Genomic DNA, 24,519 nt, shown 5'->3' with positions numbered 1-24,519 from the left:
GGGGAGAGAGACAGAGAGGAGAGAGAGAGTAGGAGGAAGAGATGACAGAGAGAGACAGAGAGGAGAGAGAGAGAGAGTAGGAGGAAGAGATGACAGAGAGGGGAGAGAGACAGAGAGGAGAGAGAGAGTAGGAGGAAGAGATAACAGAGAGGGGAGAGAGACAGAGAGGAGAGAGAGAGTAGGAGGAAGAGATGACAGAGAGGAGAGAGAGACAGAGAGGAGAGAGAGACAGAGAGGAGAGAGAGACAGAGAGGAGAGAGAGAGTAGGAGGAAGAGATGACAGAGAGGGGAGAGAGACAGAGAGGAGAGAGAGAGTAGGAGGAAGAGATGACAGAGAGAGACAGAGAGGAGAGAGAGAGAGAGTAGGAGGAAGATATGACAGAGAGGGGAGAGAGACAGAGAGGAGAGAGAGAGAGAGTAGGAGGAAGAGATGACAGAGAGGAGAGAGACAGAGAGGAGAGAGAGTAGGAGGAAGAGATGACAGAGAGAGACAGAGAGGAGAGAGAGTAGGAGGAAGAGATGACAGAGAGAGACAGAGAGGAGAGAGAGTAGGAGGAAGAGATGACAGAGAGAGACAGAGAGGAGAGAGAGAGAGTAGGAGGAAGAGATGACAGAGAGGGGAGAGAGACAGAGAGGAGAGAGAGAGGAGAGAGAGTAGGAGGAAGATATGACAGAGAGGGGAGAGAGACAGAGAGGAGAGAGAGACAGAGAGGAGAGAGAGTAGGAGGAAGAGATGACAGAGAGAGACAGAGAGGAGAGAGAGAGAGTAGGAGGAAGAGATGACAGAGAGGGGAGAGAGACAGAGAGGAGAGAGAGAGAGTAGGAGGAAGAGATGACAGAGGGGAGAGAGACAGAGAGGAGAGAGAGAGTAGGAGGAAGAGATGACAGAGAGAGACAGAGAGGAGAGAGAGAGAGTAGGAGGAAGAGATGACAGAGAGAGACAGAGAGGAGAGAGAGAGTAGGAGGAAGAGATGACAGAGAGAGACAGAGAGGAGAGAGAGTAGGAGGAAGAGATGACAGAGAGGGGAGAGAGACAGAGAGGAGAGAGAGAGTAGGAGGAAGAGATGACAGAGAGGGGAGAGAGACAGAGAGGAGAGAGAGTAGGAGGAAGAGATGACAGAGGGGAGAGAGACAGAGAGGAGAGAGAGAGTAGGAGGAAGAGATGACAGAGAGAGACAGAGAGGAGAGAGAGAGAGTAGGAGGAAGAGATGACAGAGAGGGGAGAGAGACAGAGAGGAGAGAGAGTAGGAGGAAGAGATGACAGAGGGGAGAGAGACAGAGAGGAGAGAGAGAGTAGGAGGAAGAGATGACAGAGAGAGACAGAGAGGAGAGAGAGAGAGTAGGAGGAAGAGATGACAGAGGGGAGAGAGACAGAGAGGAGAGAGAGTAGGAGGAAGAGATGACCGAGGGGAGAGAGACAGAGAGGAGAGAGAGAGTAGGAGGAAGAGAGAGAGTAGGAGGAAGAGGAAGAGAGAGAGTAGGATGAAGAGGAAGAGAGAGAGTAGGAGGAAGAGAGAGAGTAGGAGGAAGAGAGAGACAGAGAGGAGAGAGAGAGAGGAAGAGGAAGAGAGAGAGACAGAGAGGAGAGAGAGAGGAAGAGGAAGAGAGAGTAGGAGGAAGAGGAAGAGAGAGAGTCGGATGAGGAGGAAGAGAGAGAGTAGGAGGAAGAGAGAGAGTAGGAGGAAGAGATGACAGAGAGGGGAGAGAGACGGAGAGGAGAGAGAGAGAGTAGGAGGAAGAGGAAGAGAGAGAGTAGGATGAAGAGGAAGAGAGAGAGTAGGAGGAAGAGGAAGTGAGAGAGAAAGGAAGGAGAAAGTAGGGAAAAGTTTATTATTATTACGTCAACAAAGATACCTGTTTGTTTATAGAGATGTTGTTAACAAGTTAGTTGTCTTCAGAGTGTTGACTGCAATGATGTTTAATACTGGTTTGTTAATTGAGATGTTAAGAAGTTAGTTGTCTTCAGAGAGTTGACTATAATGATGTCTGTCTCTTCCCCACTCGTAATGATAGAGCAGGACAATGAAAAATGACAGCGAGAGACAGCTGTGACCTACCAGCTGTGACCTACCAGGTGTGACCTACCAGCTGTGACCTACCAGCTGTGACCTACCAGCTGTGACCTACCAGCTGTGACCTACCAGTTGTGAACTACCAGGTGAGACCTACCAGCTGTGACCTACCAGTTGTGACCTACCAGCTGTGACCTACCAGCTGTGACCTACCAGCTGTGACCTACCAGCTGTGACCTACCAGATGTGAACTACCAGCTGTGACCTACCAGCTGTGACCTACCAGCTGTGACCTACCAGCTGTGACCTACCAGATGTGAAATACCAGCTGTGACCTACCAGCTGTGACCTACCAGCTGTGACCTACCAGCTGTGACCTACCAGCTGTGACCTACCAGTTGTGACCTACCAGTTGTGACCTACCAGTTGTGAACTACCAGTTGTGAACTACCAGGTGTGACCTACCAGTTGTGAACTACCAGCTGTGACCTACCAGCTGTGACCTACCAGCTGTGACCTACCAGTTGTGACCTACCAGTTGTGAACTACCAGGTGTGACCTACCAGGTGTGAACTACCAGCTGTGACCTACCAGGTGTGACCTACCAGGTGTGAACTACCAGGTGTGAACTACCAGCTGTGACCTACCAGGTGTGACCTACCAGCTGTGACCTACCAGGTGTGACCTACCAGCTGTGACCTACCAGCTGTGACCTACCAGGTGTGAACTACCAGGTGTGACCTACCAGATGTGACCTACCAGGTGTGAACTACCAGGTGTGAACTACCAGGTGTGAACTACCAGGTGTGAACTACCAGGTGCGAACTACCAGGTGTGAATCAGGGAAGGGACTCAGGGGGTATGCTAATTTGGTATAGAGCAGACCTAACTAACTCTATTAAAATAATCAAAACAGGATATTTCACATTTGTCAAAAAATTCAATAATGTCCTCCTGTGTTCTACCTATATCCCCGCACTAGAGCTAAGGATGACGTTAAAAAGAGTTAAAATATTTATTTTATTTAACTAGGCAAGTAATTTAAGAACACATTCTTATTTTACAATGACGGCCCACCCAAGGCCAAACCCCTCCCCTCCCCTCCCCCTCCCCTCGACTCTGTCAATCACCACATCCTCATCGGCAGACTCGACAGCCTTGGTTTCTCAAATTATTGCCTCGCCTGGTTCACCAACTACTTCTCTGATAGAGTTCAGTGTGTCAAATCGGAGGGTCTGCTGTCCGGACCTCTGGCAGTCTCTATGGGGGTGCCACAGGGTTCAATTCTTGGACCGACTCTCTTCTCTGTATACATCAATGAGGTCGCTCTTGCTGCTGGTGAGTCCCTGATCCACCTCTACGCAGACGACACCATTCTGTATACTTCCGGCCCTTCTTTGGACACTGTGTTAACAACCCTCCAGGCAAGCTTCAATGCCATACAACTCTCCTTCCGTGGCCTCCAATTGCTCTTAAATACAAGTAAAACTAAATGCATGCTCTTCAACCGATCGCTACCTGCACCTACCCGCCTGTCCAACATCACTACTCTGGACGGCTCTGACTTAGAATACGTGGACAACTACAAATACTTAGGTGTCTGGTTAGACTGTAAACTCTCCTTCCAGACCCATATCAAACATCTCCAATCCAAAGTTAAATCTAGAATTGGCTTCCTATTTCGCAACAAAGCATCCTTCACTCATGCTGCCAAACATACCCTTGTAAAACTGACCATCCTACCAATCCTCGACTTTGGCGATGTCATTTACAAAATAGCCTCCAATACCCTACTCAACAAATTGGATGCAGTCTATCACAGTGCAATCCGTTTTATCACCAAAGCCCCATATACTACCCACCATTGCGACCTGTACGCTCTCGTTGGCTGGCCCTTGCTTCATACTCGTCGCCAAACCCACTGGCTCCATGTCATCTACAAGACCCTGCTAGGTAAAGTCCCCCCTTATCTCAGCTCGCTGGTCACCATAGCATCTCCCACCTGTAGCACACGCTCCAGCAGGTATATCTCTCTAGTCACCCCCAAAACCAATTCTTTCTTTGGCCGCCTCTCCTTCCAGTTCTCTGCTGCCAATGACTGGAACGAACTACAAAAATCTCTGAAACTGGAAACACTTATCTCCCTCACTAGCTTTAAGCACCAACTGTCAGAGCAGCTCACAGATTACTGCACCTGTACATAGCCCACCTATAATTTAGCCCAAACAACTACCTCTTTCCCAACTGTATTTAATTTTAATTAATTAATTTATTTTGCTCCTTTGCACCCCATTATTTTTATTTCTACTTTGCACATTCTTCCATTGCAAAACTACCATTCCAGTGTTTTACTTGCTATATTGTATTTACTTTGCTACCATGGCCTTTTTTGCCTTTACCTCCCTTCTCACCTCATTTGCTCACATTGTATATAGACTTGTTTATACTGTATTATTGACTGTATGTTTGTTTTATTCCATGTGTAACTCTGTGTCGTTGTATCTGTCGAACTGCTTTGCTTTATCTTGGCCAGGTCGCAATTGTAAATGAGAACTTGTTCTCAACTTGCCTACCTGGTTAAATAAAGGTAAAATAAAAAAAATAAAAAAATAACCCAGATGACGCTGGGCCAATTATGCTCCACCATATAGGACTCCCGATGACAGCTGGTTGTGATACAGCCCGGGATCAAACCAGGGTCTGTAGTGACGCCTGTAGCACTGAGATGCAGTGCCACTCGGGAGACCAGAAGTAATTTGGAATTTGTGGTTAGTATATTTGATCATTTCATTGAGGATACCATCAACACCACAGGCCTTTTTGGGTTAGAGGGTTTGTATTTTTTCCTGTAGTTTAATCAAATCAAATCCAATGTTATTAGTCATATGCGGCAAATACAACCGTACAGTGAAATGCTTTACTTATGAGGCCCTAACCAACAATGCAGTTTTAAAAAATATATACGAATAAGAATAAGAAATAAAAAGTAACAAGTAATTAAAGAGCAGCAGTAAAATAACAATAGTGAGACTATATATAGGGGGGGGGGGGGGGGGGTACCGGTACAAATCCAATTTTGATAAACTCCCATATCTACTGGGTGAAATTCCACAGTGTTACATCACAGCAGCAAGATTTGTGACCTGTTGCCACAAGAAAGGAGCAACCAGTGAAGAACAAACACCATTGTAAATACAACCCATATTTATGCTTATTTATTTTCCCTTTTGTACTTTCACATATGACTTTTGAAATGTCTTTATTCTTTTGGAACTTTTGTGAGTGTAATGTTTACTGTTCATTTTTTGATTGCTTATTTCACTGTTGTTTATTGTCTATTTGTCACGAGCTATTCTCCATGTTGGTTGTGTTGGGGTGTGATTTAGGATGGGTTATCTAGGGGTTATCTAGGGGAATTGTATATCTATGTTGGTAGGGTCGGGGTGTGATTTAGGGTGGGATATCTAGGGGAATTGTCTATCTATGTTGGTTGGGTCGGGGTCTGATTTAGGGTGGGTTATCTAGGGGAATTGTATATCTATGTTGGCTTGATATGGTTCCCAATCAGAGGCAGCTGTTTATTCTCTATGTTGGTTGGGTCGGGGTGTGATTTAGGGTGGGTTTTAGGGTGGGATATCTAGGGGAATTGTCTATCTATGTTGGTTGGGTCGGGGTCTGATTTAGGGTGGGATATCTAGGGGAATTGTCGATCTATGTTGGCTTGATATGGTTCCCATTCAGAGGCAGCTGTTTATCGTTGTCTCTGATTGGGGATCATATTTAGGTAGCCATTTCTCCATTGTGCTTTGTGGGATCTTGTCCATGTATTGTTGCCTGTGAGCATTAGTCTAGCGTCACGTTGTGTTTGTTTATTTTTGTTGTTTTTGTTCTTTGACGTTTTCATTTCCAAAATAAAGGATGGAAACAGACCACGCTGCATCTTGGTCTACTCCTTATGACGAACGTGACACTATTTGACTTGCTTTGTTAACATATACTATAACAATAGGGGCGGCAGGTAGCCTTGTGGTTAGAGGTTTGGACTAGCATCCGAAAGGTTACTGGATCGAATCCCTGACCTGACAGGGTCAAAATCTGTCGTTCTGCCACTGAACAAGGCAGTTAACCCACTCTTCCTCGGTAGGCAGTCATTGTAAATAAGAATTTGTTCTTAACTGGCTTGCCTCTTTAAATAAAGGTTATAAATAAATAAATAAATAAAGCCAATTGAATTGAGAGAGAGACAATAAAGGGGGCTGTAAAAATGTTAAAATGGAGAGAATGAAGAAAAGAGAGTGCAGGGGTGATATCTGCCCCCCCCCCCCCCTGCTTGTTGATGTTGTTGCCATGATGTCTGAGAGTCTCAGTGGGGGAGGACCGAGCCAGGTGCTGTCATGGCAACAGAGAAATGCTCGGTGTAATGAGTGGTCATCAAGGTTCTGAGTGGGAGGGACTTAAGAATTAGCCATTTAATAGAAGGAACAAAATACCTTTTAACATTCGATTTCTGACCCCAGTAAACACAGTCAGTAACACAGCAGTATAACGTTTTACCCCAGTAAACACAGTCAGTAACACAGCAGTATAACGTTTTACCCCAGTAAACCCAGTCAGTAACACAGCAGTATAACGTTTTACCCCAGTAAACACAGTCAGTATCACAGCAGTATAACGTTTTACCCCAGTAAACCCAGTCAGTAACACAGCAGTATAACGTTTTACCCCAGTAAACCCAGTCAGTATCACAGCAGTATAACGTTTTACCCCAGTAAACACAGTCAGTAACACAGCAGTATAACGTTTTACCCCAGTAAACCCAGTCAGTAACACAGCAGTATAACGTTTTACCCCAGTAAACCCAGTCAGTAACACAGCAGTATAACGTTTTACCCCAGTAAACACACAATAAAACACTTGATTATAATCAATACATTCTTAGAAAGTAAAAATGACCAAATTGAATGATTCGCTGTTAGACGCAGGGCCAGTAGCACATTATATCATCGCCTCTTCAATCACAGGGCTGCAGGTGGGCGGTTACTGTGGTAACCCTGTCACCACAGTAATCACCCACCTGACACCACAGTAACCACCCACCTGACACCACAGTAACCACCCACCTGTCACCACAGTAACCACCCACCTGACACCACAGTAACCACCCACCTGACACCACAGTAACCACCCACCTGACACCACAGTAACCACCCACCTGTCACCACAGTAACCGCCCACCTGACACCACAGTAACCACCCACCTGACACCCCAGGAACCACCCACCTGACACCACAGTAACCACCCATCTGACACCACAGTAACCACCCACCTGTCACCACAGTAACCACCCACCTGACACCACAGTAACCACCCACCTGACACCACAGTAACCACCCACCTGACACCACAGTAACCACCAACCTGACACCACAGTAACCACAAACCTGACACCACAGTAACCACCCACCTGACACCACAGTAACCACCCACCTGACACCACAGTAACCACCCACCTGTCACCACAGTAACCACCCACCTGACACCACAGCAACCACCCACCTGTCACCACAGTAACCACCCACCTGACACCACAGTAACCATCCGCTCCATCTCTCCAGGATCAACCGCTCCATCTCTCCAGGATCAACCGCTCCATCTCTCCAGGATCAACCGCTCCATCTCTCAACCGCTCCATCTCTCAACCGCTCCATCTCTCAACCGCTCCATCCCTCCAGGATCATCCGCTCCATCCCTCCAGGATCAACTGCTCCATCTCTCAACCGCTCCATCTCTCAACCGCTCCATATCTCAACCGCTCCATCCCTCCAGGATCAACCGCTCCATCTTTCAACCGCTCCATCTCTCCAGGATAAACTGCTCCATCTCTCCAGGATCATCCGCTCCATCTCTCCAGGATCAACCGCTCCATCTCTCCAGGATCAACCGCTCCATCTCTCCAGGATCAACCGCTCCATCTCTCCAGGATCAACCGCTCCATCTCTCAACCGCTCCATCTCTCCAGGATCAACCGCTCCATCTCTCAACTGCTCCATCCCTCCAGGATCATCCGCTCCATCTCTCCAGGATCATCCGCTCCATCTCTCCAGGATCAACCGCTCCATCTCTCCAGGATCAACCGCTCCATCTCTCCAGGATCATCCGCTCCATCTCTCCAGGATCAACCGCTCCATCTCTCCAGGATCAACCGCTCCATCTCTCCAGGATCAACCGCTCCATCTCTCCAGGATCAACCGCTCCATCTCTCCAGGTTCAACCGCTCCATCTCTCCAGGATCAACCGCTCCATCTCTCCAGGATCAACCGCTCCATCTCTCCAGGATCAACCGCTCCATCTCTCCAGGATCATCCGCTCCATCTCTCCAGGATCATCCGCTCCATCTCTCCAGGATCAACCGCTCCATCTCTCCAGGATCATCCGCTCCATCTCTCCAGGATCAACCGCTCCATCTCTCCAGGATCAACCGCTCCATCTCTCCAGGATCATCCGCTCCATCTCTCCAGGATCAACCGCTCCATCTCTCCAGGATCAACCGCTCCATCTCTCCAGGATCAACCGCTCCATCTCTCCAGGATCAACCGCTCCATCTCTCCAGGATCAACCGCTCCATCTCTCCAGGATCAACCGCTCCATCTCTCCAGGATCATCCGCTCCATCTCTCCAGGATCAACCGCTCCATCTCTCCAGGATCAACCGCTCCATCTCTCCAGGATCAACCGCTCCATCTCTCCAGGATCAACCGCTCCATCTCTCCAGGATCAACCGCTCCATCTCTCCAGGATCATCCGCTCCATCATCAAATGAGGATGATGCGAAACATAAAACATTAGATGAGCTCTCCTTCTTCCACTCCTGATGTATGACCCGACAAGTCCTGATATCTCTAATAATCCTGGAAATAGCCTCTTGGAAAGGAGGGTTTGGGATTTCAGCAAAGGATTACAGAAATGTGTATCAAGTAGGGTGGACCGACACACAAGGAAAGAGGAGGGCAAGTTAGTGAAACGAAAAGAGAAAGGGAATGGAACGAAGAAAAATGCTTTCTCCTAGGCTCCAATGTAAGGCCTCATAGATCTTTCCCTCAAACTCTATTCAACCGCTGTACACCACTTGTCACTTCAAAAGGTGTTGCCCTAGCAAATGCGGCACATGTTGCTGTTGGGTAAGGGAGAGTAACAGAGGTGGGGGAGAGGAGGTGTGGGAGGGTCTGGTTTGTTGCCCCAGCAAGAATAGGTAGTATGTGGGAGAGATGCAGAGCAGAACAGAATAGAGTAGAACAGAGCAGAACAGAGCAGAACAGAGTAGAGTAGAACAGAGTAGAACTGAGTAGAACAGAGCAGAGCAGAACAGAGCAGAGTAGAACAGAGCGGAGTAGAACAGAGTAGAACAGAGTAGAGTAGAACAGAGCAGAGTAGAGCAGAGTACAACAGAGTAGAACAGAATAATAGTGAAGACATGAATACTATGAAATAACACATAAGTAGCCAACCTTTGCCTTGTTGACAGCTTTGCACACTCTCTTATTGAGATAGAGACAGCCAAGTCTCCATATATTTGGGGGGGGGGGGGGGGGGGGGGGGGGTCAGGGGGAGGAGGGAGAGAGGGAGAGAGGGAGAGAGATGCCCAGGCTCTGAGCAGAGAAACAGCCCCAACCTGCAACCTAGTAGGTAAGTATCCGATGCTCAACATGCTCTGCTCACACCTACTGTGATGGTCCTAAATGCCAGAACCCTGACAAGAACCTGACATCCTCAGCACACAGGGGGACAAACACCTACCTGGAGCTGACAGCATTCCCTCCCCCATATTCCCACCTAAACACAACGATGACAACATAACCAACAAAAACGTGTCACAACTCCTGCAGCTCTCACATTTGTACATAGTCAATAGTAGGCTTCGGGGGGACTCCTAAGGTAGGCATCGGGGGGACTCCTACGGTAGGCTTCGGGGGGACTCCTAAGGTAGGCTTCGGGGGGACTCCTAAGGTAGGCTTCGGGGGGATTCCTACGGTAGGCTCCTACGGTAGGCTTCGGGGGGACTCCTAAGGTAGGCTTCGGGGGGACTCCTAAGGTAGGCTTCGGGGGGATTCCTACGGTAGGCTTCGGGGGGACTCCTAAGGTAGGCTTCGGGGGGACTCCTAAGGTAGGCTTCAAGGGGACTCCTGAGGTAGGCTTCAGGGGGACTCCAACGGTAGGCTTCAGGGGGACTCCTAAGGTAGGCTTCGGGGGGACTCCTAAGGTAGGTACACCTATAGCTCATCTCTTGGCAGTAGTACTGTAGACTACTTTATCACTGACCTCAACCCAGAGTCTCTCAGAGTATTCACAGTCAGCCCACTGACACCACTATCATATCACAGCAAACTCAGTCTACTTGAACAGAGCAATACTCAATCATGAGGCATCAAAGCCAAAGGAACTGAGTAATATTAATAAATGCTATAGATGGAAGGAAAATAGTGTGGAAATCTACAAAAAAAAAATATTAGGCAACAACACATTCAATCCCTTCTAGATAATTTCCTGGACAAAAGGTTTAAGGATAAACCACTTCTCCAATCTTTTTGGCTCTATAACAAAGAACAAACAGCCAAATGATATACATGATCAATTACAAATCTTAGAATCAACTATTAAAGACTACCTGATCCCACTGGATTCTCCAATTACCTTGAATGAACTAGAGGACAAAATAAAATAAAAACCAACCCAAAGGCCTGTGGTGTTGATGGTATCCTCAATGAAATTATAAAATATACAGACAACAAATTCCAGTTGGCTATGCTTAAACTCTTTACCATCATCCTCAGATCCCCAATATTTGGAACCAAGATATGATCACCCCAATCCACAAAGTGGAAAATGACCATAAGACAGACCACGTATTCACCCTTCACCACCTAATTGACAAACAAACCAAAACAAAGGCAAAGTCTTCTCATGCTTTATTGATTTCAAAAAAGCTTTGGACTCAATTTGGCATGAGGGTCTGCTACAGTGGTGGCAAAGTACCCAACTGTCATACTTGAGTAAAAGTAAAGATACCTTAATAGAAAATGACTCAAGTAAAAGTGAAAGTCACCCGGTAAAATCCTACTTGAGAAAGGTCTAAAAGTATTTGGTTTTAAATATACTTAAGTATCAAAATTATAAATCCTTTCAAATTCCTTTTATTAAGCCAGATTAAGTTTAAGCCAGCACCATTTTCTTTTTTAAATTTTATTTAATTATTTTATTTATGGATAGCCAGGGTCATACTCCAACACCCAGACATAATTGACAAATTAAGCATTAGTGTTTAGTGAGTCCTTCAGATCAGAGGCAGAAGGGACGACCAGGGATGTTCTGTTGATAAGTGTGTGAATTGGACCATTTTCCTGTCCTGCTGAGCATTCAAAATGTAACGACTACTTTTGGGTGTCAGGGGAAATGCATGGCGTAACAAGTACATACTTTTCTTTAGGGATGTAGTGAAGTAAAAGTAAAAGTTGTCAAAAATAGTAAAGTAAAGTACAGATATCCCAAAAAACGACTAAAGTAGTAGTTTAAAGTATTTTTACACCATTGGTCTATTATACAAATTGATGAAAAGTGGTGTTGGGGGAAAAACATACGACATTATACAATCCATTTAGACAAACAAAAAGTATGCGGTTAAAATTGGCAAAAAAACACACATTTCTTCCCACAGGGCCGTGGGGTGAGACAGGGATGCAGCTTAAGCCCCACCCTCTTCAACATAAATATATCAACGAATTGGCGAGGGCACTAGAATAGCCTGCAGCACCTGACCTCACCCTACTAGAATCTGCAGTCAAATGTCTACTGTTTGCTGATAATCCCCAACCAAGGAGGGCCTACAGCAGCACCTAGATCTTCTGCACATATTCTGTCAGTCCTGGGCCCTGACAGTAAATTTCTGTAAGACCAAAATAATGGTGTTCCAAACAAGGTCCAGTTGCTAGGATCAGAAATTCAAATTCCATCTCAACACCGTTGCCCTAGAGCACACAAAAAACTATACATACCTCAGCCTAAACATCAGAGCCACAGGTAACTTCCACAAAACTGTGAACGATCTGAGAGACAAGGCACGAAGGGCCATCAAAAGGAACATAAAATTCAACATAACAATTGGGATGTGGCTAAAAATACTTGAATAGTTATAGAACCCATTGCCCTTTATGGATGTGAGATCTGGGGTCCGCTCACCAACCAAGAATTCACAACATGGGAAAAACACCAAATTGAGACTGTGCATGCAGAATTCTGCAACAATATCCTCAGTGTACGACAGAGAGACAGACAGAGAGAGAGAGACACAGAGACAGAGAGAAAGAGAGAGAGAGAGAGTGTGTATTTGTACAGTTATACTATACCTCTCCCACACCAGTCTGCAGGATCTTCAGTCCTGTCTCAGACTCCAGAAAGGTCTTCTCAGACACTGACAAAACCACAACAAACAGAGCCAACAGTTATCATTTGTGAATATCAACATACTATTCTGTCTGAGCCCTATGAGCCCTGGTCAAAAGTAATGCGCTGGAATAGGGAATAGGGTGCTATTTTGGATGCACAGTCTGTGCTGTCAGCTCCGATGAGGCTCAGAGTAAAAGGAATTGTGGGTTATATGCCACACCTAACTAGAATCACAGAAAAAGGACAGGGAAAGGACAGGAAAATGTTGACATCAGTACATGTCTCTCTCAACCCAGCCAGGGTCTAACTTTTACATTCAGCTGGAGTACTGCCACAGACAGACTGTGGGAAATAGATCAGCTGGAGTTCTGCCACAGACAGACAGTGGGAAATAGATCAGCTGGAGTTCTGCCACAGACAGACTGTGGGAAATAGATCAGCTGGAGTTCTGCCACAGACAGACTGTGGGAAATAGATCAGCTGGAGTTCTGCCACAGACAGACTGTGGGAAATAGATCAGCTGGAGTTCTGCCACAGACAGACTGTGGGAAATATATATTTATAGCTCTTCTTCTAAGGCTCTAAAGATATTTTATCACTAAATTGAATAAACTCAGTTTTTTTTTATTTTATCATTTCCTCTAAAGAGTTTCTCAAAGAAATAGTTCTGATGTACAGTTTTTCACATTTCCTGACATTTAATCAGAGTAAAAATTCCCTGTCTTAGGTCAGTTAGGATCACCACAATATTTTAAGAATGTGAAATGTCAGAATAATAGTAGAGAGAATAATTTATTTAAGCTTTTATTTCTTTCATCACATTCCCAGTGGGTCAGAAGTTAACATACATTCAATTAGTATTTGGTAGCATTGCCTTTAAATTGTTTAACTTGGGTCAAACATTTCAGGGAGCCTTCCACAAGCTTCCCACAATATTTTGGGTGAATTTTGGACCATTCCTCCTGACAGAGCTGGTGTAACTGAGTCAGGTTTGTAGGCCTCCTTGCTCGCACACATTTTTTCAGTTCTGCCCACAAATGTTCTATGGGATTGAGGTCAGGGCTTTGTGATGGCCACTCCAATACCTTGACTTTGTTGTCCTTAAGCCATTTTGCCACAACTTTGGAAGTATGCTTGGGGTTATTGTCCATTTGGAAGACCCATTTGCAACCAAGCTTTAACTTCCTGACTGATGTCTTGAGATGTTGCTTCAATATATCCACATAATTTTCCCTGCTCATGGTGCCATCTATTTTGTGAAGTTCACCTGTCCCTCCTGCAGGAAAGCACCCCCACAACATGATGCTGCCACCCCGTGCTTCACGGTTGGGATGGTGTTCTTCAGCTTGCAAGCCTCCCTCTTTTTCCTCCAAACATAACGATGGTCAAACAGTTCTATTTTTGTTTCATCAGGCGAAAGGACATTTCTCCAAAAAGTACAGCTTTGTCCCCATGTGCAGTTGCAAACCGTAGTCTGGCATTTTTATGGCGGTTTTTGGAGCAGTAGCTTCTTCCTTGCTGAGGGGCCTTTCAGATTATGTCGATATAGGAGTCGTTTTACTGTGGATATAGATACTTTTGTACCTGTTTCCTCCAGCATCTTTACAAGGTCCTTTGCTGCTGTTCTGTAATTGATTTGCACTTTTCGCACCAAAGTAGGTTAATCTCTAGGAGACAGAAGGCGTCTCCTTCCTGAGCGGTATGACGGCTGCGTGGTCCCATGGTGTTTATACTTGCGTACTATTGCTTGTACAGATGAACGTGGTACCTTCAGGCGTTTGGAAATTGCTCCCAAGGATGAACCAGACTTATGGAGTTCTTGGCTGATTACTTTTGATTTTCCCATGATGTCAAGCAAAGAGGGACTGAGTTTGAAGGTAGGCCTTGAAATACATCCACAGGTACACCTCCAATTGACTCAAATGATGTCAATTAGCCTATCAGAAGCTTTTAAAGCCCTGACATAATTTTCTGGAATTTTCTAAGCTGTTTAAAGGCACAGTCAACTTAGTGTATGTAAACTTCTGACCCACTGGAACTGTGATACAGTGAATTATAAGTGAAATAATCTGTCAATAACAATTGTTGGAGAAATTACTTGTGTCATGCACAAAGTAGATGTCCTAACCGACTTGCCAAAACTATAGTTTGTTAACAAGAAATTTGTGGAGTGGTTGAAAAACTAGTTTTAATGACTCCAACCAAAGTGTATGTAAACTTCTGACATCAACTGTATATATAAGGAAATGTTAAACAATGGTTGAGTTAAATTAGAATTTTAGGATGAAATGTAGGGATTAGAAAATATTCAGAGCCCAGAATGTCAGAGAGCTGTCTGGCTGCTGATAGAGGCTGCACCGTAAATGACCAGAGCCATACAGACCCTTGGGAAAAGTAGTGCACTGTATATGGAATAGGGTGGCGTTTGGGACAAAAAACCCAAAATAATGGATCCCAGACCTAGTTTCATTATCTCTGTCTTTCTGTCTCCCTCTTGTGCAACATTTTAATCTGTGAGCGAGAGGGCTAGAGGGGAAAAGAGAGAGAGAGAGAGAGAGAGACAGACAGACAGACAGACAGGTTCTTTCTCACCAGCCTTCTCAGCCACATCCTCTGCACTCATATTCTGAGGGTTTTGTCTGATCCTGAACGTCAGGGCTGGACCCACAACACTGGAGCAACATAGCAAGCAGGGAAACAGGTATTATTGACTTACTGTATATACTGCCACACACAGACACATACACACGCACGCATACAAGCACACGTCCACAGAGACACACACACACCGTGACCATACAGTACCTGATGTTGATGAAGCTGCTGGTAGTCAGGTGAATTCTCTCTGCCAATAGTTCCAGTAGTTTCACCCCATCATACAGACTGAGAGGACTGGAGAACAACAATGACAACAATGACAACAACGTGCAATTAAGACATTACATTCATCAACAACCATATGGCCTTTCTAGGGAGTTTTTCCTAGCCACCGTGCTTCTACACCTGCATTGCTTGCTGTTTGGGGTTTTAGGCTGGGTTTCTGTACAGCACTTTGAGATATCAGCTGATGTACGAAGGGCTATATAAATAAATTTGATTAAATATACGCAAACATCCTGCTCTGCAGCGGTAATGATATAATTGCCTTATGCAGTATCATTTAGATATCATAGTATCATTTAGATATCATAGTATCATTTAGATATCATAGTATCATTTAGATATCATAGTATCATTTAGATATCATAGTATCATTTAGATATCATATTATCATTTAGATATCATAGTATCATTTAGATATCATAGTATCATTTAGATATCATAGTATCATTTAGATGTGTAAAAAAAGGCCAAGTATCAGTATTAAGGACTAAGGTACGAGTCATAGCTTTACAGACAGCATGAAAGACTAAGGTATGAGTCATAGCTTTACAGACAGTTTTAAGGACTAAGGTACGAGTCATAGCTTTACAGACAGTATTAAGGACTAAGGTACGAGTCATAGCTTTACAGACAGCATGAAAGACTAAGGTACGAGACATAGCTTTACAGACAGCATGAAAGACTAAGGTACGAGTCATAGCTTTACAGACAGCATGAAAGACTAAGGTATGAGTCATAGCTTTACAGACAGCATGAAGGACTAAGGTACGAGTCATAGCTTTACAGACAGTATTAAGGACTAAGGTACGAGTCATAGCTTTACAGACAGCATGAATGACTAAGGTACGAGTCATAGCTTTACAGACAGCATGAAGGACTAAGGTACGAGTCATAGCTTTACAGACAGCATGATAGACTAAGGTACGAGACATAGCTTTACAGACAGCATGAAAGACTAAGGTACGAGTCATAGCTTTACAGACAGCATGAAGGACTAAGGTACGAGTCATAGCTTTACAGACAGCATGAAGGACTAAGGTACGAGTCATAGCTTTACAGACAGCATGAAGGACTAAGGTACGAGTCATAGCTTTACAGACAGTATTAAGGACTAAGGTACGAGTCATAGCTTTACAGACAGCATGATAGACTAAGGTACGAGACATAGCTTTACAGACAGCATGAAAGACTAAGGTACGAGTCATAGCTTTACAGACAGCATGAAAGACTAAGGTATGAGTCATAGCTTTACAGACAGCATGAAGGACTAAGGTACGAGTCATAGCTTTACAGACAGTATTAAGGACTAAGGTACGAGTCATAGCTTTACAGACAGCATGAAAGACTAAGGTACGAGTCATAGCTTTACAGACAGTTTTAAGGACTAAGGTACGAGTCATAGCTTTACAGACAGTATTAAGGACTAAGGTACGAGTCATAGCTTTACAGAGAGCATGAAAGACTAAGGTACGAGTCATAGCTTTACAGACAGTATTAAGGACTAAGGTATGAGTCATAGCTTTACAGAAAGCATGACATTCTAACGTACGAGTCATAGCTTTACAGACAGCATGAAAGACTAAGGTACGAGTCACAGCTTTACAGACAGCATGAAAGACTAAAGTACGAGTCATAGCTTTACAGACAGCATGAAAGACTAAGGTACGAGTCATAGCTTTACAGACAGCATGAACGACTAAGGTACGAGACATAGCTTTACAGACAGCATGAAAGACTAAGGTACCAGTCATAGCTTTACAGACAGCATGAAAGACTAAGGTACGAGTCATAGCTTTACAGACAGCATGAAGGACTAAGGTACGAGTCATAGCTTTACAGACAGTATTAAGGACTAAGGTATGAGTCATAGCTTTACAGACAGCATGAAAGACTAAGGTATGAGTCATAGCTTTACAGACAGCATGAAGGACTAAGGTATGAGTCATAGCTTTACAGACAGTATTAAGGACTACGGTCTGAATCCTAACTTGTATAAGAGATCCACACAGTCAGTTACCAGAACAGACCTCTGGTTGGTGACGATGTATCCATACTCCTCCCTAGCTGCTGTTCCCCTCTCAGCAGCTGGTAACCCTGCTGGGACATTGGAGCTTTTCACCTTCTCTTTCACATCCTCCACAGAGACAGAGGAGTCCTTGGCCGTCACGATGACCCCTATAGGTGCTTTGAGGGTGGGACTAGTGGCAGCAAGGGCCAGGGTAGGGGCCACATCAGCTACCGAGGTAGAGGAAGGAGAGGGGACAGGGAGGGGAGCATTCTCTCCCTTGTTGGACACGGTGTCACTGTTTTTAAGCATCTGCTGTTTCTGTGTAGAGGACACCCAGAGACACCAAGAGACAGGACAATGACCATGATAGCAGCATTATAATATAAACCTAATATTATAAATGTCATGCAATACCACTTAGTACTGTATTTCTGCACTCATCTGATCTGAACATACCTCCTTCGGTGTGATCGGTTCATTGGTAAACGGATCTGAAAAAAGAGAAGAAAGAGAGCATTAAAATGATTTACAGGAAATGACTAATGTGTAATTCGTTCATTATTCATTGATATTGAATGACTACGTTCTCTGTGCAGACGGATGAACTGAGCCTGGCCTTGTTACGCATCCACCATAGTTTTTTGGAAATGTGCTGAAAACGACTGATCCACCATTCTGACTGCTCATGAGAACAGGATGGTCCAACGAGGCAAGAAAAGACTAATATGAGAAGAGAATATCCGAGCTAGAACAGTTGTGAGTCAGATCAGAACAATGGTCCTCAGCCTGCATCAGCTGCAGCACCATGGTCAGACAGACAGACAGACAGACAGACAGACAGACAGACAGACAGACAGACAGACAGACAGACAGACAGACAGACAGACAGACAGACAGACAGACAGACAGACAGACAGACAGACAGACAGACAGACAGAGGTCTGTGGTACCTGCATTCTCCTGGTCGTCAGCCTTCATCCTTTGCAGCACCACAGCAAGTCTGTAGAGCTGCTGGGGGGTCAGGTCTCTAGGATCAACACCGTACATCTCCAGGGTCTCCACCATACGCTGTAGGATAGACTCTACACAGACAGACACACAGAAATGACAGGCTAGTCTCAGTAAACTGTCAGGACCAGGCTAATAGTAGACTGTAGTAAACTGTCAGGACCAGGCTAGTCATAGTAGACTGTAGTAAACTGTCAGGACCAGGTTAGTCATAGTAGACTGTAGTAAACTGTCAGGACCAAGTTAGTCAGAAGAGATAGCATGGCCAGGTTGGTCAGAAGAGATAGCAAGGCCAGGTTAGTCAGAAGAGATAGCAAGGCCAGGTTAGTCAGAAGAGATAGCAAGGCCAGGTTAGTCAGAAGAGATAGCATGGCCAGGTTAGTCAGAAGAGATAGCAAGGCCAGGTTAGTCAGAAGAGATAGCATGTCCAGGTTAGTCAGAAGAGATAGCATGGCCAGGTTAGTCAGAAGAGATAGCAAGGCCAGGTTAGTCAGAAGAGATAGCATAGCCAGGTTAGTCAGAAGAGATAGCAAGGCCAGGTTAGTCAGAAGAGATAGCATGTCCAGGTTAGTCAGAAGAGATAGCATGTCCAGGTTAGTCAGAAGAGATAGCATGTCCAGGTTAGTCAGAAGAGATAACAAGGCATTGTTGACATTGAGGATGACATTGTTGCCGCCCGTGCCATTCAACGCAAGGGAAGTCAGTGAGCATTTGGCCTCCCTTGATGAAAAATACCTAAAATAATAACCTTTCAGCATTGAGCTAAACTGAGTGAACTCAGCTGTGATTGGTCCTGGCGCACCAAAAAAAGTGTCAAGGGGAAGCCATTTTGGATTTGGCTTCACATCAATCACATCACATCAAAAGCAGAATGTAATTTACAGAAAACAAACTTGAATTTTTGCATTTCGTTGTTGTTGTTGTACTCCGGTAGCTAGCTAGCTAAAATCATCCCTTTCCTAAATTAGCCATGGCCATGGATGGAGATTGGGATTTGGACTTGAGGTTTTACTAAATCATCCATACTGGCCAATGATTACAATGACAATTATGATCCAACCATAAATGCATACATTGTTGTGCCACTGACCTGAAAGGACGGATGTTCAATATGTATCTAGATGTAGTATGCTAATGTTAACTAGCTGGCTCATTGTTGCCCATGAATGGAAGTCAGGCCAGCGTGCAAGTATTTTATCCAGGTAGCCAGGGACAACACATATAAAAACCTGTACTGTATGACAGAGTCATCAACCGTTTAGACAACATGAAGGAGAGGGGGATGCCATTGGTGTTAGAGACAACATGAAGGAGAGGGGGATGCCATTGGTGTTAGAGACAACATGAACGAGAGGGGGATGCCATTGGTGTTAGAGACAACATGAAGGAGAGGGGGATGCCATTGGTGTTAGAGACAACATGAACGAGAGGGGGATGCCATTGATGTTAGAGACAACATGAACGAGAGGGGGATGCCATTGGTGTTAGAGACAACATGAACGAGAGGGGGATGCCATTGGTGTTAGAGACAACATGAAGGAGAGGGGGATGCCATTGGTGTTAGAGACAACATGAACGAGAGGGGGATGCCATTGGTGTTAGAGACAACATGAACGAGAGGGGGATGCCATTGGTGTTAGAGACAACATGAACGAGAGGGGGATGCCATTGATGTTAGAGACAACATGAACAAGAGGGGGATGCTATTGGTGTTAGAGCCAACATGTTTTTTCTACTGACACACACACACACACACACACAAATCAGTACCATTGGCTTACGTTGACTGGGCTAAATTGTTTTTGGTATCTTTAAGTTGTTATTGTATTTGATTTGATTTGATTTGATTTGTATTAGACGAAGCAGAGGTGATTTGATGATGATTTTGAAGTTGAAATGGTGCTGGAATAGTGGAGGCAGCTCCTGTTTTCTTTGCGACTTGCGGTAACTCTCTGTGGTTCTAAATCAGTAGTTGTTTAGTGGTCCAAATATGTCAGAAACATCAACTTGATTGACCTGCTGTAGGTCATATAACTATTAGTTACATGCAATATGTTTTGTGGACTTCACTGGACAGAGGTTCCTCTCCGGTTTTGTGATGAAACAAAGGTGTGGTTGAATTGATTCTGCCACTGTGTCTTCTTATTGTCTCTGCCTTTAGGTCTATATATCACTGTGTCTTCTTATTGTCTCTGCCTTTAGGCCTATATATCACTGTGTCTTCTTATTGTCTCTGCCTTTAGGTCTATATATCACTGTGTCTTATTGTCTCTGCCTTTCGGTCTATATATCACTGTGTCTTCTTATTGTCTCTGCCTTTAGGTCTGTATATCACTGTGTCTTCTATTGTCTCTGCCTTTCGGTCTATATATCACTGTGTCTTCTTATTGTCTCAGCCTTTAGGTCTATATATCACTGTGTCTTCTTATTGTCTCTGCCTTTAGGTCTATATATCACTGTGTCTTATTGTCTCGGCCTTTAGGTCTATATATCACTGTGTCTTATTGTCTCGGCCTTTAGGTCTATATATCACTGTGTCTTCTATTGTCTCTGCCTTTAGGTCTATATATCACTGTGTCTTCTTATTGTCTCAGCCTTTAGGTCTATATATCACTGTGTCTTCTATTGTCTCTGCCTTTAGGTCTATATATCACTGTGTCTTCTTATTGTCTCAGCCTTTAGGCCTATATATCACTGTGTCTTCTTATTGTCTCAGCCTTTAGGCCTATATATCACTGTGTCTTCTTATTTTCTCTGCCTTTAGGTCTATATATCACTGTGTCTTCTTATTGTCTCAGCCTTTAGGCCTATATATCACTGTGTCTTCTTATTTTCTCTGCCTTTAGGTCTATATATCACTGTGTCTTCTTATTGTCTCGGCCTTTAGGCCTATATATCACTGTGTCTTCTTATTGTCTCGGCCTTTAGGTCTATATATCACTGTGTCTTCTTATTGTCTCTGCCTTTAGGTCTATATATCACTGTGTCTTCTTATTGTCTCTGCCTTTAGGTCTATATATCACTGTGTCTTCTTATTGTCTCTGCCTTTAGGTCTATATATCACGGTGTCTTCTTATTGTCTCTGCCTTTAGGCCTATATATCACTGTGTCTTCTTATTGTCTCAGCCTTTAGGCCTGTATATCACTGTGTCTTCTTATTGTCTCTGCCTTTAGGTCTATATATCACTGTGTCTTATTGTCTCGGCCTTTAGATCTATATATCACGGTTGCAAGGCATATAAACTAACAGGTTGCAGAGCAAACAACGCAATTATCACAACACATAGGTTGTAATATGGCAAAAAAAATTCGCTGGCTTGGCTTCCCCACTGAATTTACACACACCCTGCTACTGAACCTAGTTCATTTGAATGAATTCATTAAATGAGTTAATTAACACTGCTACTTAAGGTACTTCAGCAGTTCCCCTATCTCACCATCCAGCGCAGCCAGGGAGCTGTAGTCCTGAGGAACCTTCTTCTTCTGTTGTTGTAGTTGTAACCGTATCTTCTTCTGTTGTTGCTGTTGCCTGGCCGTATCCTGCTCTGTCAGACTGTAGTCCTCCACATAGTCCAGAGGCAGTTCCAGGTCCTCGTAGTAGGGCGAGGCCGGAAGTGCTGCTGCCCCCCTGTGGCGGAACGAGGGCTGTGCAGGGGAAGAGGACAGGTAGAGGGAGATGACGTCCTGCAGCAGTTGACGGTCTCTCTCTCTCTGTTTGGCCTGTTGGGATCTAGAGGAGGAGGAGGGGCGGGGCCCTGGGTAGACTCCTCCCTGGTGGAGGGAGCGCTCTACATCTTCCTGGTATCTGTGCTGTAAAACACAGAGAGAGAAAACACACATGGTTTTACGGATGAGGACATATGTTCTATTGTGTGTGTGTGTGTGTGTCCTAATTCACCTTAATGTCCTAACATTTCACCTTAATGTCCTGACATTTCACCTTAATGTCCTGAGAAGGGGTTAGGGTTTTTGGTGTTAAGATTAGGTTAGGGGTTAGGGTTTTTGGTGTTAAGATTAGGTTAGGGGTTAGGGTTTTTGGTGTTAAGATTAGGTTAAGGGTTAGGGAAAAAATTATTTTTAATGGTGATTTTTTTTAAACAAAAAGTCCTGACATTTCATGAAAACACAGCTGTGTGTGTGTATGCGTGTCTGTGTGTATGTGTGCGTCTGTGTGTGTGTCTGTGTGTACGTGCTAATGTGCATGGCTTACAGTACCTGTTGATAAGTATAGGGGTCCATGGGCGAGGTCTGCATGCGAAGGGGGAACTGGGCATGGTCTACTATCATGTAGTCCTGGTGGCTGTCAGCCTGACTGGGGTATCCTCCCCGATTGGAGGAGCTGCTGGGGTATCCTCCCTGATTGGAGGAGCTGCTGGGGTATCCTCCCTGATTGGAGGAGCTGCTGGGGTATCCTCCCTGATTGGAGGAGCTGCTGGGGTATCCTCCCTGCTTGGAGGAGCTGCTGGGGTATCCTCCCTGATTGGAGGAGCTGCTGGGGTATCCTCCCTGATTGGAGGAGCTGCTGGGGTATCCTCCCTGATTGGAGGAGCTGCTGGGGTATCCTCCCTGATTGGAGGAGCTGCTGGGGTATCCTCCCTGATTGGAGGAGCTCTGCTTGGGTCTGAGAGGAAGGACAAGGAAGATGATTTTGTATATTTTGGGTAGCTCTAAGCATAATATTGCATGTCTACTCCACTAACTTTTCTTTCATTAGGTTTATTTGACAGGAACAATAAACACCCATTTTGTGAATATGCTAGATTTAGCCAGCCCAGCTAATTTTCATCTGGGCAAGTACAATTACACAGAGGCACGATAAGATGATGGATCGATAAGAGGAAAAGGCCATTACTTGTCTAACTCCACTGTTAGATTCTGTAAATGTGTAATGATCCTTACTGTGAGGAAGAGGTCTTGGAGGGTCTCGGGGTGTGAGGAACTCTGCTCAGCTCTTTGGTAACAATGTACTGGGTGATGTCATCTTGCCAGGATAGACCTACACACCAAACACACAGACCATTTATATTTTATAATGATGCCCACAAAATTTTGCAACACATACTCTTCCTGGGGTCACGAAACATGACATAATACAGAACATATAGACATGAACAGCGCAAGGACGTAACTACATAACTACGTAACTACAAGTAGTAACTACAAGTAGTCTACATATCAATACATACACACCAACTATCTAGGTCCAATAGGGGAGAGGAGTTATACCAAACTATCTAGGTCCAATAGGGGAGAGGAGTTATACCAAACTATCTAGGTCCAATAGGAGAGAGGCGTTATACCAAACTATCTAGGTCCAATAGGGGAGAGGAGTTATACCAAACTATATAGGTCCAATAGGGGAGAGGAGTTATACCAAACTATCTAGGTCCAATAGGGGAGAGGAGTTATACCAAACTATCTAGGTCCAATAGGGGAGAGGAGTTATACCAAACTATCTAGGTCCAATAGGGGAGAGGCGTTATACCAAACTATCTAGGTCCAATAGGGGAGGCGTTATACCAAACTATCTAGGTCCAATAGGGGAGAGGAGTTATACCAAACTATCTAGGTCCAATAGGGGAGAGGCGTTATACCAAACTATCTAGGTCCAATAGGGGAGAGGAGTTATACCAAACTATCTAGGTCCAATAGGGGAGAGGCGTTATACCAAACTATCTAGGTCCAATAGGAGAGAGGAGTTATACCAAACTATCTAGGTCCAATAGGGGAGAGGAGTTATACCAAACTATCTAGGTCCAATAGGGGAGAGGAGTTATACCAAACTATCTAGGTCCAATAGGGGAGAGGCGTTATTCCAAACTATCTAGGTCCAATAGGAGAGAGGAGTTATACCAAACTATCTAGGTCCAATAGGGGAGAGGCGTTATACCAAACTATCTAGGTCCAATAGGGGAGAGGAGTTATACCAAACTATCTAGGTCCAATAGGAGAGAGGAGTTATACCAAACTATCTAGGTCCAATAGGGGAGAGGCGTTATACCAAACTATCTAGGTCAGATAGGGGAGAGGAGTTATACCAAACTATCTAGGTCCAATAGGGGAGAGGAGTTATACCAAACTATCTAGGTCCAATAGGGGAGAGGAGTTATACCAAACTATCTAGGTCCAATAGGGGAGAGGAGTTATACCAAACTATCTAGGTCCAATAGG

General features: G+C 44.7%; 1 protein-coding gene across 3 annotated transcripts in view; it reads right to left on the bottom strand.

Moving 5' to 3' along the window:
• The window catches only part of LOC109882462 (receptor-type tyrosine-protein phosphatase-like N), a 92,103-nt gene that overhangs the window by 23,621 nt on the left and 43,963 nt on the right, over positions 1-24,519 (bottom strand). For 2 of the 3 annotated variants that reach the window (XM_031806094.1, XM_031806096.1), the window contains exons 4-12: positions 23,248-23,344; positions 22,564-22,969; positions 21,786-22,158; positions 18,291-18,422; positions 17,797-17,831; positions 17,360-17,658; positions 15,255-15,341; positions 15,042-15,121; positions 12,410-12,474 (exon numbers count right to left, since the gene is read on the bottom strand). In XM_031806094.1, the coding sequence (XP_031661954.1) occupies positions 12,410-12,474; positions 15,042-15,121; positions 15,255-15,341; positions 17,360-17,658; positions 17,797-17,831; positions 18,291-18,422; positions 21,786-22,158; positions 22,564-22,969; positions 23,248-23,344 (1,574 nt within the window). The remainder of the gene's footprint in view (positions 1-12,409; positions 12,475-15,041; positions 15,122-15,254; positions 15,342-17,359; positions 17,659-17,796; positions 17,832-18,290; positions 18,423-21,785; positions 22,159-22,563; positions 22,970-23,247; positions 23,345-24,519) is intronic. The other variant, XM_031806095.1, reaches the window with a different exon arrangement.

This window comes from Oncorhynchus kisutch, linkage group LG26, assembly GCF_002021735.2.
Source record: "Oncorhynchus kisutch isolate 150728-3 linkage group LG26, Okis_V2, whole genome shotgun sequence".
Classification (NCBI taxonomy): Eukaryota; Metazoa; Chordata; class Actinopteri; order Salmoniformes; family Salmonidae; genus Oncorhynchus; species Oncorhynchus kisutch.
The sequence above is the reverse complement of the archived record's forward strand: the minus strand, read 5'-3'. Positions and strand labels throughout refer to the sequence as shown.